The sequence below is a fragment of the Trichoderma breve genome (genome assembly GCF_028502605.1).
Source record: "Trichoderma breve strain T069 chromosome 7 map unlocalized scaffold00007, whole genome shotgun sequence".
Classification (NCBI taxonomy): domain Eukaryota; kingdom Fungi; phylum Ascomycota; class Sordariomycetes; order Hypocreales; family Hypocreaceae; genus Trichoderma; species Trichoderma breve.
The window spans coordinates 501316-516348 of record NW_026611593.1 but is presented as its reverse complement, the minus strand read 5'-3'; the positions used below and the strand labels follow the sequence as shown (position 1 = coordinate 516348).

Below are 15033 nucleotides of genomic sequence, written 5' to 3'. Positions count from 1 at the left end.
AACGGCTTTAGCATGTTTACTCGGTGACGGGACCTAAACAAATAGCCTGGGCCCACCCCTGGACGCCCATGTCACCCCTCCCAGCCTTGACTCTTTCTGGGCCGTTGTTTCTGGACACAGATCTTCATCCCGCATTCTCCATCCCACATCTCTCAATTTTCTACTGCTTGTCCCAGACCAGACGAAACAAAGCGATCCCGAAGCGAGCAAGCCGTGACCTTGTCGAGGCGAAACAAAACACGAATCTCACGAGAAAACGACACGCCGCGGGTAGCCTAGCTGGTGACGAGACACCGACACAAACCAAAACACACGAAACAACAAGACAAGACAAGACACAAACACCCGCGAATCATCTCATCTCTACCATCCAACCTCGTACATTGCCACCCAGTCCCCGTCGGGCTATGAGCGCCGCCCTTTGACCACACACGACACCATGGTGCGGGTTACGGACGAGCTGGCGCTCTCGCCCGAGCACATTGCTCTCTACCACGCCCCCGACCCTCTGCTGGGCCAGCTGCCCGTCCTCATCTTCCACGGGCCCTCGACCACGGCCAACTACACTCTCAACAGCTCCCGCGTCCAGGTCCACGTCTTCACACCCGCCGGCTTCCAGTCCTTCCCGCGCATCACGATATCCCCCAGCTCGCCCTTCTACAGCGTCGTCAACCACCTGCCGCGTGAGTTCCAGGGCGACGAGGTCTACCGTGGCCTAGCATTTGGCCTGTTCCGCTACTTCAAGGAGCTGCCTGAAAATGTAAAGAACCATCTCAAGAACGTTTACCCGCCCAAGGGGAAGCGCCCCGGCAGCGCTCCGGCCCTCTTCAGCGAGCAGCACGCCGCCGACCTGGTAAAGGAGATGGTCAAGAGCGAAAATACCGTCGATGTCGTTGCCACGCTGGACGAGGCCCTGCAGACGCAACATATAAGCAACGTCGACATTGACCTGCTCCTACCGCCGGGGTCCATAGTACCGCCCCAGCCATCAGAGTTTGAGGAAATGCCCGACGATGAAGACGACATCATCGATCCGACGCTGCGCCAGTATGGCATGTACACACCGCTGGTCAAGCTGTTTGGCGAGCCCGTCTTCCTGCCCACCAGCAAGCTGCGACGCGCGCCCTCCAAGCCCACGCCGCTGAACCGCAACAAGACTTTTACCAAGGACCAAAAGATTGAGCTGCGCATGAAGATGGGCGAGCTCGTCGACACCGAGGAGCGCTATGTTCTCAAGGTGCAGGAGCTGGTCAAGACAGTGGCCAACGACTTTAGGAACAAGTCAAAAGCCCGGCCCGCCGAGAGTCTGAGTCCGTCCGAGGAGGAGCTGGAGAAGCTGTTTCCCAAGTCATCAGACGGTATCCTCCAGGTCAACTCGGCCTTTGTCGAGGAGCTGCGCAAGATCATGGACGAGACGGAAGAAGACGCCGTCAAGGATATGGAAATACCTACCATGACCCTCTCGTCAACAAAGGCCCCCAACAATCCCACGCGAGTCAAGGATCCGCTTGGTGCCTTAGCCATGGCCAAGCTCTTCCTTGAATGGTTCCCCAAGTTTACCCAGTGCTACCAAGACTACATCAAGGCTAGTCAGCACTTCCCGACGCTGCTGAATTCCTTCCTAGACCAGCAATCGAGTTTCCGACAGCGCGTGAGCCAGGCAGGCGAGCAGACCATTCGCTCACTCCTCATTGAGCCCGTCCAGAGGCTGCCGCGTTACAGCCTTCTAATTGACCAGATTATCGCCTCGTTGCCCATCACACACCCGGCACTACAGCCCATGCTCAAGGCACGAGACATCATCACCAACATCTGCTCCATGGACGATCCCCTGCCCGACAAGCCTCATGTCGCCAATCGACTTCGAAACATGGTTGAGGCGTGGCCTGCCGACCTCGAGCCTCAGGGCCGCCTCATCCTAGCCGCCGACTTTCTGGAGCTCTCACCACCCTACCAGGCCACCGTTGACTCCGACGACGCGGGCATCTTCCTCTTGTTCTCCGACTACATAGTCATGCTGAGGAAATCGGGCGACAATAACATGACAGGCCGAGATTTGCTACGGGAAATCGACAAGCCTTCAGCAGCGGAGCTGCTCATCTCCATGACGAACGCTGCTGGTGGCCCGGGCGTGTACGAATTCATCTTTACCGGATGGCATCACCTTGCCGATGTTCGCTTTACAGAATCGGCCGACGGTCACCTCGTCTGGATGACGTCGAGCGCAGAGATGAAGGGCATGCACCCCGGCGAGCATAAGGTCCCCAAGGCCATCACGTCGCGCTGCTTCTTGCTGCAGGAAGCCTTTGAGGGCAAAGCCGCAAAGTGGAGCGAAGATGTCGTCAAGGCAAGGATCGAGGCGCGGTTTTCCGAGACGGAGAGGGAAGACCCTCGCTGGACTTTGCGCTCAGTCCGGATGCCCGAGAACAACTTGGGTCTGCATGCCGCGATATATCAGGAGGGCGCCGATCAGCTCGTGGAGGGCCGGCGCGAACCCGCTTTTATCCGCGTGGTGGTGGACCATGAGAAGGGAACTAAGGGAGCTCCAGTCGGCCATTATGGCATCGAGATTGTCATCAATGTGGCGAGCAAGAACATGAAGAGGATTTCCCTGCTCACCGTGGGCCTCAATGGGAAGCAGTATCAAGACGACGTGGCTCTGGAAGATTTCCTTCCAACTATGTCAAGAAGAAGTGAGTTTTCCTTTGTTTCTTTTTTCCTGACTCTTTTCTCCAATGCTAACCCCGTCCAGTAATGCAGCTCTTGAGCGCCCAGTTCAACGTGTCTAACCGAAATCTTACGGCCCCCATGGTCTCCTACAATTCCAAAACGCTAAGGACGCTATGTCTATTTAATCGTGCAGAAAAAACACGCTCCTTCTTGGCAGCGTCCCCTGTCAAGCTGTTCACCAGCTTATGGAGTGGCGGTTCCAACAACGCCTCGGAGACGACTCTTTCCGAAATCAAGCACCAACACCAACCCTCCATCCAACGAGCAGACAGCCACCACTCCGTGTATGGTTCGATCAGGGGCAGGGACAACTCGCGCCGGCCGTTGGAAGAGGTTATGCCAGAAAACCCACTCGTTCGGTTAGAGCAGACTTTTGAGGCATTCACAACGGCTCTTCAATATCGCAAGGGCTCTATTCATGGCAGGACATTGATGCACCGCTCCATGGCCGATGAACTTCTGGTGAATGACTTGTACAATCGACTCATTGAGAATCCGTCAGAGGTGGAAGTGGCCAACGACGTTGGAACCGAAGTTGTCTTTACAGCTTTTGAGAATTTTCTCCATATTGCCTGGGCCGAACAGATTGGGCCTGTGACGACGATCAAGATGCTCGACACTCTACAGGAGCGAGCCAACAAGAGAGTCCCCGGCGAGTTCGCCGACTTTGTCAACTTTTTGTTCAAAGAACTGGCTCCGCAAAACCGAAGGGCGTTTACGGCACTCATCAAGCTGCTAGCGGATCTCTTGGACGGCTGCAGCAACGATAGCGACCGTGGTGCGCTGACCTTGGCGTTTTCGGAGATGCTGGTTACCGATGGCACGGCCGCGAATTACATCAACCTGCTGGATCGACTGGTGGATGACTGCGATAGGATATTTGGCGAGCCCACGTATGCTGGCTTTAGTTTGGCCGACTTGGCTCTGATTGAGTCGTTCCAGGCACGCGCCAACGGTGGCCCTGGCCTCAACAGCGGCAACAAGTCTCACCAGGGATCCGTAACCTCCAACACATCGTCTCTGCGCCGCAAATTCGGGCTTGACATGCTGCTCCGGCAAAACTCAAATTCCAAGGAGGAGCGCAACTCTGTCTGGAGAAGTCTCGGCAAGCACCGGAATTCGGCGTCAGGCGAGAGCCAGAGCATGTCTAGGGCGACGATGCAGCAGGCTCTACGTCAACGGTCGATAGACGACAACAACATTTCAAAGAGATTTACACTGGGCAGGCCGGGATCTGGAGACAGGGTCCACGTAGCTAGTGCCTTTGAGGAGCTGAACAGACCGCCCAGCGCGCATCGCCAAGAGTACCCGCTCGACACGATTGGGGAGCCCGTCTCCGAGCCGCCAACTCCCGGGTCGCCGAGGAGACATGCCAAGAGGAGAAGCTCTCTATCGGATCTTCCGTCGCTGATGGAGACTGAGAGTATTCAAGAAGAGAGGGAGGCGGAGGAAAGGGAAGATGCGCTGCAAGTCCTGCAAAACACTTCGGAAAAGGTCAATGGCAGTCCCAATGTGATCCCTGTGAAGACTCCCCTCCTGAGCCCCGACTCATCACTGCTCAAATCCCCTCGGCAAAAGGAAAACATGGGCTCGGTGGACATTTATGGCAGTGTTCGGATCAGAGCAGGCTCGCCAATCAAGGAGATTCAAGCCAAGCTGGAACAGGCAATGCGTGGAAATTCTCCTACCAGACAAGATCCGCCTCCTTACAGGAGGCCGAAGCCAACGCACACCAAAACACTGTCGACGTCCAACATTCCCACATTGCTGCCGCCGAAGCCCATCCGTCCCGGAAGCTCGTCTGGTGAAACCCCGGTCCGAGTGACTATCAGCCCGACGCGAACCCCCGCACAGAAGCTCCGACTGCAATCTCCGCAAAAGCTGCGAGAGCGGCTGCAGACGGAGAAGACTGCTGTGGGAGAAGCAGATGCCATGCTGCAGTCGGAACTGTTCAAGATTGGCGAGGAAATGGCACGAGTGAACAATGATAGCTTGACTGATTCCGAAGCAGCCAGCATTCAGCTGTTGGCTTCATCGGTCGCCTCACTAGAGGACAGGATGCCCGGCGTGATGCAAGAGCTACGCGACAGACAGGATGAGCTCCAGCGGGACGTGGAAATCACTCTCAAGACAACCGAGTCCAAGATGCGGTCCATCGACCAACTACACAAAGAAGCCGTGGCAGAAAACGAGCTGCTATACGAGCGGTTCAATACCGAGCTCGGAAAGATTGTTAAGGCGCTCAAGGGCAAAGGCAAAGAAGATAAAGAAGAGCTGATTGTCAAGCTCAAGACGCAAGGAGAAGAACTTGCCAAGATGAAAAAGGAGAATGCGCGATTGAAGCGCGAAATGATTAGCCTGCGGGCAGCGCTGAAGGGGACGACGGAATAAGCTAATGATGCTTGATAACGGCAATAATGAGGAGATTCTATTCCTTTTTTTTTTCTTTTCCTCTTGTTTTGGAGAGGATTTTGATTTGATGCTTTTTTCTTTTTGGCTTTTATGATGATGGCATGTGGTAATGTCGGGCCCGTTTTTCATCTTTTCTCTTTCTCACGTTTCTTCCAAAAATCTTCTTTTTTTTTTAATAGACGCAGGGCGATGATGGTACCGAAAAGAAAAATAAGAGAAAAACTGCTGTATACTACTTATTCCGCAGAAAACAAGGATGGGCTCTCTCTGGAATTTAAAGGGGGGTTGGGAGGGTTCAAAGCATGCGAAATAGGGGAGTCTTGGGCGAGGGGGGTTCTGTCTTTTATGAAATTTGGGAGGAATTTCTTGTTGCTTTTTTTTTTTTCTTTCATGGCCCCGGGTGGGATTATGTGTTTTAGAATGGGGCTGATTTTGTTGTTGTTTTATTTCTCTCTATTTTTTAATTATTTTGACATGAAAGGGTAGAGAGACTACGGAATGATCATAGCAAAGATGAAGAATGTTATGACGAAGCAGACGCATTAACATTAACTTTTACTCTATTTCTTTTTCACATTTCTATTGATGTCTTTTTATGTTCGCATTTTCATTGTGATGTTTTTTCTGATGATGTATTCGTCACAATGCCACTACCGGAACTTACAGCCTCGGCATCTTCCGGACCTTGTTCGAGCCAGCACTCGAAGAAAAGGGGATCCGCTCTCACAGATCTCACGGGTTTCGTGGCAGCTCCTCTTAACGATTCACCTTGATGCGGTTTCTCCGCGGTAGGAGGCTGCAAAGGCCCTTCAGAAGGGATCCACGGTTGGGGATACTGAAAGAGTGTTGTGTTAGCTGGTGGTTCTTTGGGCAGCTCTCGTTCCTTTTGTCGAGTTTCTGACTTACACCGATGGGAGCTTCAGCTTCGTCTCTTAGTTCGAGAGCGAGTGCGAATGTGCATCCTGGAGGGAGTTTGGGCGCGGCTTGGGCTGCGTAGGCGAGTCTTTGGAGGGTTGCTCTTAGGGCCTCGTGGATGTCGGCCCAGTTGAGCTTCTCGGACGCAGCACCGTCATCGGCATCTTCTGCGACGGGATCATCGAGATCTTCGTGCTGCTGTTGCTGCTGTTGGTGAGAAGTCGGGGCGTCTGTTTCAGCGGTACTACCCCATGCTGGAAAACGATGCACGTCGAAGACCCATCTCTCGCGCACGACTGGGGGCTGTGAGGGTCCTAGAGGAGAGTGAATAGCGAGGACGATGCGGCGGACGGAGCCTACGCGAAGTTGCGCGGCGATGGCGGCGACGGCGTCGGAGATCCAGGCGCAGAGACCCGGGTGGCGGGACTGGTGGACGGGGAGGTTGTATGCACGGGTTGCGAGGAAGGACGTGGATGGGTAGAGGGTGCGGTGGTAGAGGAGGGAATGGATGGCGATGGTGAGGAAGGATGTGAAGGAGGAGAGGAGGGGGTTTGCGGTGTGAGAGGGGAGGGAGTGAGATTGAGAGTGAGAGGAGTCTTGAGGATGTGGTGGTGAGGCTGACATTTGGGTGGTGATGGTTGGTTTTTGGTGGTTTGGGGGGATTGTTTGGAGGTGAGTTGGCGTTGTTGGAGTGTCATGTGATATTGGATGAATGAATGAATGATTGATGTTGGTGATGGGCCTCCATTTCGTCATACAGTAAAGACTTTAGTGCCTTTAGTAGCTGCTTTCTTCCAAGTTCATGGATGTATTCAATACCAACCATTCAGCTGCACAAGCACGCCCTGTAGTGCGCCATACCAAGTAACGCTACCTGGTGGTACTGCGATCCACTGAAGCTCGCTGAAGCTCGCTGGAGCTAGAGGCTGCCGTAGGGCTGAGCTTCCCCGGTCTTAAAGGCAGCAGTGGCAATGACGCCTCCAACGTGCAACTTGACTTTTAACATCCATCCAATTACATATCAACACTCTGTATTATCACCACTCTTCCAGTCTCTATCCCAGTCGCATCAACTTTATACCCTCATCTCTTCTTCTATCCACTGCGCATTGTTGAAACTCATCTCCAAAATCACACCTCCAAGAATCTCATCATCATGGCGGAACCACGGCAGACGCCGGTCAGCACAGACTCGGTGCTCCAGGCCATGGCCGATGCTCTGCCCACGCATCAGCCAAACGACGAATCGTCCGACATCGCAAGTTCCTACGAAGTCGTAGCGCTGCTCGCACACGCATACTTTGTCTCTCTCGACTTTCGGCTGTACGGCTTTAACGAAGACAAGTTGCTGGGTATGCTTGCTGCCCCTCATTACCCTGTCCATAAACAAGGCTGAATAACTAACGATATCTCACAGAGGAATGCCAGACTCTAGCACCTCGTCTCCCCCCTCAGTGGAATAATGGGTTCGGCGCTCTATCTTTTGTATATAGGCACAAGCAGTCGGCTATGACATTTGTCTTGCGCGTCGACCGCATGGGCGCAAAGGTCGAGGTCCGGGCTCTCGCTGTCGGCGATGAAAAGATTTACCGGATCGAGTATGAGACTCGAAAGGTCGTCAACGCTAGCAAACTGCCCTTTCGCATTCCCCTCGATGGCCATGGACAGGAAGACCGAAGCAATCTTGTGGGGACGCTGAAGGCTCTATTTGACTCACCCGGAACTATCGAGAGGATAATTCGGGACTTGAGGGTCAATTTGGTGCAAAAGTTGATCCCAAAGCTTCAGAAAGAGGGCTATTTGGAGACGGAGGAAGGCGTGGAACAAAAGATCCCGTCTACAATTGAACGACGCATTCAAGAGAGCGGTCAACAGCGCCCTCCCAGCTTCGAACAACCTAGACGATTTGACCCTCCCAGCTCCATGACTCCCAACCGCCCTGGTGCGATTCCACAGGCATCAGAGCCATTTCGACCACAGCAGCCACCACACCCTTATCCGCATCCCGATTTACTACCCAATGCTGGCGCTCCTCGGCGGCCCATACCTGGTGATTTCCCCCCTCCTGGTTTTGAGGATGAGCACGAAATCAACGCTCCACCGCGAAACATGGGGGGATTGCGAATGCCTCCCGTCAACATAGGACATGACGATCTCAATCCCCAAGGACTTGGGCCCCACGATCCGCTCAGGGGGTCGTTTGTGGGCGGAGGTCCGCCTCGGCCCGGCGGCTTTTCAGGCATGCATCCTACCTTTGGCGATCCGCTGTTTACGGGACAGGGCGGCTATGGAGGCCAACAGTATGGCCAAGGATACAACTCGCAAAGGCCTCCAGGAGCTAGGTACGATCCGGTCGATCCGAGTGACGGACCGATGTACCCCCTCGGGCAGCAGCCTCCATTTCCCGGGAGAGGAGGCGGCAGGGGCGGCAACAACGGAGGCTTTGGCTTTGGTCCAGGAGGTTTTGGTTCTGGATCGGGAGGGTTTGGCCCGGGCGATATTATTTAAGACAGCGCACGATGGGGGAGTAAATCGAGCGGCGGTCAATGAGTAGTATTTGTTCATTGTAGTTGTTACGACACCTATTACATAGTTTGTGTGGTGTAGGCAGCGATGAGCAGCGCAGCTACAGTAAGGTAGTTATCACTCGTTGGAAAATGTATCTTATGAATGATGAGATTGCCGTATCAAAAGTTCAACAATTGGCAATATTATGTGAAAAGTATGCAAGGCAATACAATATATGACCTATCTCCTAAATAGTATGTAAAGAGCGGGAAAAAGACGGCCATCACAAAATAATTCGCCCCAATCGAGCTAAATCAGACAAACGCTGGTGCTTGATACAAGGCGCTTTCTTCTCTTGCACAATGTCTTATTTCTTTCTATACTATCAAGGTATCTATCACTACTGCCTCTACCATCGTAATGTTTTTCGTATCAATCGTGATCTTTGTCTGCTTTTTTTTTTTCTCTGTTTTACTTCGATTTCTTGTTATTTTCGGTTGCAGTCTCTCTCCGCTGTCATAAAGTGATTTTGTTTCCATCCAAGACAGGTCCGAATCCCCCCATTTTCACTTCACTTGGATAATAAAAAAGGCCATAAAGAAAGGAATTTTCCTCGAGCAGGATTCGCTGTCTGGTACGCTTCCCTGACTACAAGCATAATTTTAGCCCGAAGCAGCAGCCACTTCGTTCAGCTTGGCCTTCTCGTCGTCCGACAGCAGGTTGTACCATTCCTGAAAGTTAGCTACGTTCTCTCGGCCGCAACGGATGAAGAACTCGGTCAGATACTGCTGCGTCTCGTCGTCGCGTTGTCGTGAGCTCGAGTCCATGCCAAACGCCATGAGCTCAGCCTTGGTTGCGCCCAGGGAGAGGTCAAGAGTGTCGTCGTCATCTTCCCATCCCTCCTCGTCGTTGTCTTCATCGTCGAATTCTGCGCTAGCAACGGCGGCAGACGCGGCACTGGCGGCAGCACGAGCACCAGAAGCAGAGAGGAGCTCCTCAATCAAGACCTTGACGATCTTGAGTGTGGCAGGGATGATGGTGTACTTGTCGGGGTCTATTCGTTGGGTTGGTGTATTAGTCTTGATATCTTCTTTGAAGTATTGGTGATACAGTCGGTCTAGCATGACGTCTGTACTGGAAATGGTGAAGGCACCGCGGGACATACTCTTCTTGGCGCGAGATCGGGTCTTGATCATCCCGTCATCGGCGCCGACGATCAAATCGCCCTTGACTGATGTTTGTGCTACTCGGGGGTCGTTGAGCGAGTAGAGCTTCGACAAAGCAATCACACTACAAACACGTTAGCAAATCTGTCCTGCCCAAACCAGGGGGCTCACTCCAAGATTCTTAACACCGACTTTTGTCTAATCTCGTCATATCCGGCAAAGCTAACAGAGTTTTCCAGCCACTTGGCCAGGACAACCTGAAGCCCACTCTCGCCATTGATCTGGATCTGGCTCAGGAACTCTACAACATCCTGCGCGCCGCCCAGGGAGAGTCGGGCAAAGACGAGGATAAGGGATTGGATGAAAGCGGCAGCTTGAGCAGTAGCAAGTCGGTTAGCAACGGCCTGAAGGAGCTGCGGCAGGAATGGTCCCAGGCGCTCTTGTCCAGCCTTCTCGACAAGTTCGGCAGCGAGTCCTCCAACCTCGGAGGCAGCATTGTCCTCAATGGAAGGACCTAGGAGTCGGTCAATAATGTGCAGGCAGACTTCCAAACCGGATCGGCCGTTGGAATCGTGCCAGTTAAAGACTTGTTGGTGGTCGTGGACCAGAATCCACTTGACTGCTTCGGATCCAGGTCGCAAAACGTCGCCCTCTCCAGACTCCATGAGCAGGCGGTTAAGCTTGGGGAGCGTAGCAGCTACGAAGCCCTCCGGAAGAGGCTCGGAGGCATGCTCTGTCAAAACGACGAGCAACTCAGTTGCAACCTATGTCAAGTCATTGTCAGTAAGTGATTTCGATCCGTGTTGAAGAATGTTGTCACCAACTCACCGTAACAAGGGGGTTGTCCTCTGTGAGGTTGGCCACGTCAAAGGCGCCAGTCAATGTTGGCAGGATACGCTGGCACAGAGCGCCATATGAAGAGGCATCCGAGAGGCTGGTGACAATGTCTTCAAATGCCTCTGTAACAAGCATTGTAACCTGGAAGTTGCTGGCTCCCAGCTTGGCCAGCAAGAAGAGAAGATCCACCGACGGAATTTCACTGGTAATGACGATTTGGCTGTCCATTCCGATGGCGGCTCTGAGAGCCTCGGTCAGGGTGACGAGGAGTTCGTCAGCCTCCTCCATTTCCTCGGGGTCCTTGCTGTTCATGTAAGACTGGATGGAGGCGATGATGGGTGTCTGGCGGTCATGGGCAACACGTCCTGAGCTGACAAGGCCTTCAATGGCCTTGATGCAGGCAACCTGCACAACCTCAGACTCTTCATTTGTGATGGAATGGACAATGGCATCAACGAGGTTGGGTGGGGTCTGGTGTGAGCGGCCAATGATGCCACCCACCAGATAACCTCGAGCGCGCAACAGCGGCTGCTTAGCTTGGCTGATGGAAAAGTCGACAAGCTCCAAATAAGCGCTTGCAACGACGTCGGGGATGGGCTTGTTCAAATCTTGGAAATCGCTAACAAGCATGACGAACAGGTAGAGCGCGGCCTCCTGACTTCTCCAGGCAGAAGGGCCCTCTCCGGGGAAGAGGCTCTTTGTATGTCCAAACAAGCCGTCGACCGTCTTCTCATTGAACCACTCGCCTAACTTGATGAGCAGGTCACCGGCGGCAGTACGGGCAGTGTAATTAGCAGTGACCGAAGTTTCCTCTGCCAAGTACAAGGAGCAGTCAAAGTCCCAGAGCTCTTGCTCCTCGCGAGTGACCCGAGAGTACCCAACGAGCATCTTCATAAGATCCATCATCCAGGGGACTTCGTGGCCAGAGGTGTGGGCCTGAAGATGGCTGTCAAGTTCGGCCTGGACAGGGGGCGCGCGGAAGCACTGGTTAAGGAAGTCGAGCTCCTCTAGGATGAGAAGATCGAGGGTATATGGGAGGTTGTCGGAGTCCTCCAATCGAGACTGCACCTCATCGATGATGTAAAGCTGCTCGTAAGCACCCTGCATGATGCTAAGCTCTTCCCACACGGCAGTGAAGAAGGTGGTGCTCTGGGGAAGGAGAAGGTTGGGAAAGACTCGGCGAATGCGGAGCAGAGTCTTGACGACTTGCAGCTTGAGAGCAATGATGCTGTTCCAGGCCTCGGGCTGAGCGCCGGAGCTAGAGTCGCCCTCGGGCAGACGGCCCTTGAGCACAGCAATGAAAAAGGGGTTCCATCGTTGCAGCAGTTCTTCAGCAAAGACCTTGACGTCCTTGTTTTCGTCCTTGACCATGTACATCAAGTCGAAGCATCCTCGGAAGACAGAGATGGCAAGGGCGCGCAGCATCGGCTTTCGGTTCTCGTTGAGCGCAACTTCGGTGAGCGCTTTGGCGATGTCCTGGGCCATGGAGAAGAACTGGTCCTCGCTGAGGCTTTCGTCGACCAGGTCGCTAAGCACCCTCAAGGCTCCGTGCAGCTGAGAATCGTTGCCCGTGGGGATGACGTTGAGGATGGTGGGGAGAAGGGCAGGCCATTGGTCGGGAAAGTCGTGAATGGCAATCTTGCCAACAGCATAACTGGAGTAAAGAGAGGGCATCAGTAAGACTGTTTGTTGTTTAAGCCCGCACGCATCATCCTCCTCCTAGCCTCGGTAAGGGAATGTCACGATGTCCTCGTAGGTCGTTCAATGTGAGACACGAGAGTGTTGTGTAGTCCTACCTGGCAGCAATCTTGACCTTTCGGTCGTCCTCGGGACTCAGGGCAACCTCGAGCAGCGTCTGCTTCAGAAGCTCCCTGGCCTCGTCCGAGATGGGAACATGGGGCTCATCGTCGAGCTCCTCTACGGCCCAATGCTTCTCGATAAACAGGCGCAGAGTGCTGAGGGCAGACTGGCGAATGCTCGTGTCGATGGACGAGTGCGCACCGATGCGAGCAAGGGAAATGGGAAACGCGGGATTCGACTCAGCCCGTCTGATCTCGATTTCGGCAGCTTGGCGGGGTGCTTGTTCGGGGAGCTGCGTGTTGGCCAGGAGCTGCGCCAGCTGGTCCTCCATGATGGGCGACGGCGGAATCACAGAGGTGGAAAAGGATTTCTTTGATTTCTTTCCTTTCCCTTTTCTCTCGTCTCTTTTTCCCGTTGTTCGGTTTCCCAGACGCGGTTCCTGGGAGAGAAGCGATGCTTGCACCAAAAATTGTAGTTAGGAGGGGAGATGGTGGGGGATTGAAAACAAAAAAAGCGGGCTAGTGACTGGCAACGCGTCGCTGGTTGGCTGGCGGGGGAGTATGCGATAAGCCGATAACGAACCACTCTAAGTTTTTGCTGCAGGGTAAGCCAACATGCATGGGCATTTGGATCCAGGAACTATCAAGAGAATATCAAGAGATTGAGACAATGTAGTAAAGAGGAGTCTATGATGCATCAAGTTTATAGTATATATAAAGACTTGAAGACAACTGCTCACCCATTCCGCTCTTGATATTCAGCTACTCCCCTGCATTGGATTATTTTTGTGATGTAACGGGGAACTTCTTTGGTATCACCTTGACCAATAATCAAGTGAAGTTTATAGCATAATTCTAAACAGACTCGACAAGACAAACATGCTATTTTCTCGAAATCCTAGAATGGCGCAAGGTGATGAACACTGGATGTTAAATAAGGAACACCCTTTACTACTAATTGTCAATGATATTTTTGCAGCATCGAATACTCCATGTATTTGTACTTGAAAGGTGGGATTTGGTCATCAGCATTTGAAGGATATAGCTGGATTCAATGAGCAGCTACAAAGTTTTGGAGCTACTGCTAAACCGTTCAATGATAAAATTGAGGATAATTTCTTTTTCGTTGCATCTATTCATAAGAATAACAATGGCAATAAAATGTAGAGTTGGCGGTACAAGATGACAGCTTCAACTGCAACGCCACTCCGCTGCTCTGCTACACCAATTGGATAGCGTGGTATAATTACTTGTAAAGAAATAGCAAAGCCAGCTCGTCATTCCTGTACCTGTCAGCGTTCTGGAATTCTTCTGTACAGTAGATGGCCACATGCTGCAGGGTCCGTATTAGTAAAAGAAAAAGTAACATTAAACCCTCTGGCCGGATCTCGCATGTGGTGGCTGGCTGATTCTCCCTTGCATCAAATCACATGAACATCCCAAGGTGCTGTGGTTTGTGCGGCAATTCCCCTCCTCCACAAAACTGCAGCCCCATCCATTCCCGTCCGGCTTATTACGATACACATGTATCAACGAACAATCACGGCTCTGTCTTGCAATCTGAAACTAACATGTTAGCCTCCCGCGCTATTGTTCAACATACACGTATAAATCCACAAAATAGCCCGTCTGGCTATCTGCAGCACGACTATTACGAGTATTATCTCGACTTATCTCCCGCGTATCTTGCTGTCCCGAGATAGCAGATAACGACCCATTCGGCAGTTATCGCGCCAAAGCCCACCCAGTTTCCCGTTGACTCGATAAGATGGGGTAATCGAATTCTCCTCCTCTTCTTCTTTTTTTTGCGGGATGGCGGATCCTCCTCCACACTCTGACTAGTCAACCCCTGTCCCGCTGCTGCTGCTATCTCACTCAGACCATGGGTTTAGCTTATCGTCGAACCCATCACCACCAATCGCAGGGTATCATCGTCTTCGGGGACCACGAGATGGGCGTTTGCTAGGCAGCCGACGGGCCTTGCCCTGGCCTGAGATGGGCTGAGGGTCAAAAACTCCGTCCCTGCTTTGCCTTGCCACAGGCCTAGCATTCTACGCCGATAGGGAGAAATCGTGTCGTTAGGGCCAACCTGGAGTCAGTCAGTCAGCATGGATCGACTATCAGCTCTTTTTCAACGCCCTCCAACTCCGCTTTTTTTGTTTTATCGCATCTGCTCTGTATCTTGTTTGCTTGTCTAGCTGGTGGCTCGCCGGAAGAGGAAATCAAATAAAGCCTCTCGACTCTCCCGCCTCTGCGCCGCTGCCGCTGAGTTCAAGCCTCTGACGACTCCGCGCCGATCTCTAAGGCACACGGCCCAGCACATCCTTGTGGGAGTACGAATACATACAAAGCCTCACATTGCACAAAGTGGCATCAGGCTCCCAACTCGCGTGTCCATCAGAGGAAAAGAGAGCGGCCAGTGGATCATCGCCTTGCGAAACCCCCACAAACGACGTCTGCCACCCTCCATCCCAAGAAAATATAATTCTGGCTCCCCACGTCATCTGTGCGTCGATCATTCCATTGCGTGTTGTACATGGTTGATCGATTTTTGGTTATTAACTGGTTTTTGCATCGAAAAGGTCTAAATACGCTTCATGCCCTCTTCTCGACTGCAATTGAACCTTTTTACTGCTTGAAAGGCTCATTGCTTGCCGACCATCAAC

At 52.8% G+C, this 15033-nt stretch overlaps 4 protein-coding genes across 4 annotated transcripts; 2 read left to right on the top strand and 2 right to left on the bottom strand.

The window, feature by feature from the left end:
* Window positions 1-439: 439 nt before the first annotated feature.
* On the top strand, window positions 440-5121 carry T069G_10348 (rhoGEF domain-containing protein; the record flags this gene model as incomplete). The annotated part of the gene is made up of 3 exons (XM_056177558.1): window positions 440-1585; window positions 1649-2693; window positions 2753-5121. 3 exons carry the CDS (start codon window positions 440-442, stop codon window positions 5119-5121), a joined length of 4560 nt encoding a protein of 1519 aa, XP_056023848.1.
* A 628-nt stretch (window positions 5122-5749) lies between these two features.
* On the bottom strand, window positions 5750-6681 carry T069G_10347 (HORMA domain-containing protein; the record flags this gene model as incomplete). The annotated part of the gene is made up of 2 exons (XM_056177557.1): window positions 5750-5977; window positions 6049-6681. The coding sequence occupies 2 exons, from the start codon at window positions 6679-6681 to the stop codon at window positions 5750-5752; spliced, it is 861 nt and encodes a 286-aa protein (XP_056023847.1).
* A 532-nt stretch (window positions 6682-7213) lies between these two features.
* Window positions 7214-8565, top strand: T069G_10346 (PI31 proteasome regulator domain-containing protein; the record flags this gene model as incomplete). The annotated part of the gene is made up of 2 exons (XM_056177556.1): window positions 7214-7409; window positions 7475-8565. The coding sequence occupies 2 exons, from the start codon at window positions 7214-7216 to the stop codon at window positions 8563-8565; spliced, it is 1287 nt and encodes a 428-aa protein (XP_056023846.1).
* Window positions 8566-9227: 662 nt separating this feature from the next.
* T069G_10345 (uncharacterized protein) lies at window positions 9228-12699 on the bottom strand (the record flags this gene model as incomplete). The annotated part of the gene is made up of 4 exons (XM_056177555.1): window positions 9228-9855; window positions 9924-10495; window positions 10560-12222; window positions 12365-12699. The coding sequence occupies 4 exons, from the start codon at window positions 12697-12699 to the stop codon at window positions 9228-9230; spliced, it is 3198 nt and encodes a 1065-aa protein (XP_056023845.1).
* Between the last annotated feature and the right edge of the window lie 2334 nt (window positions 12700-15033).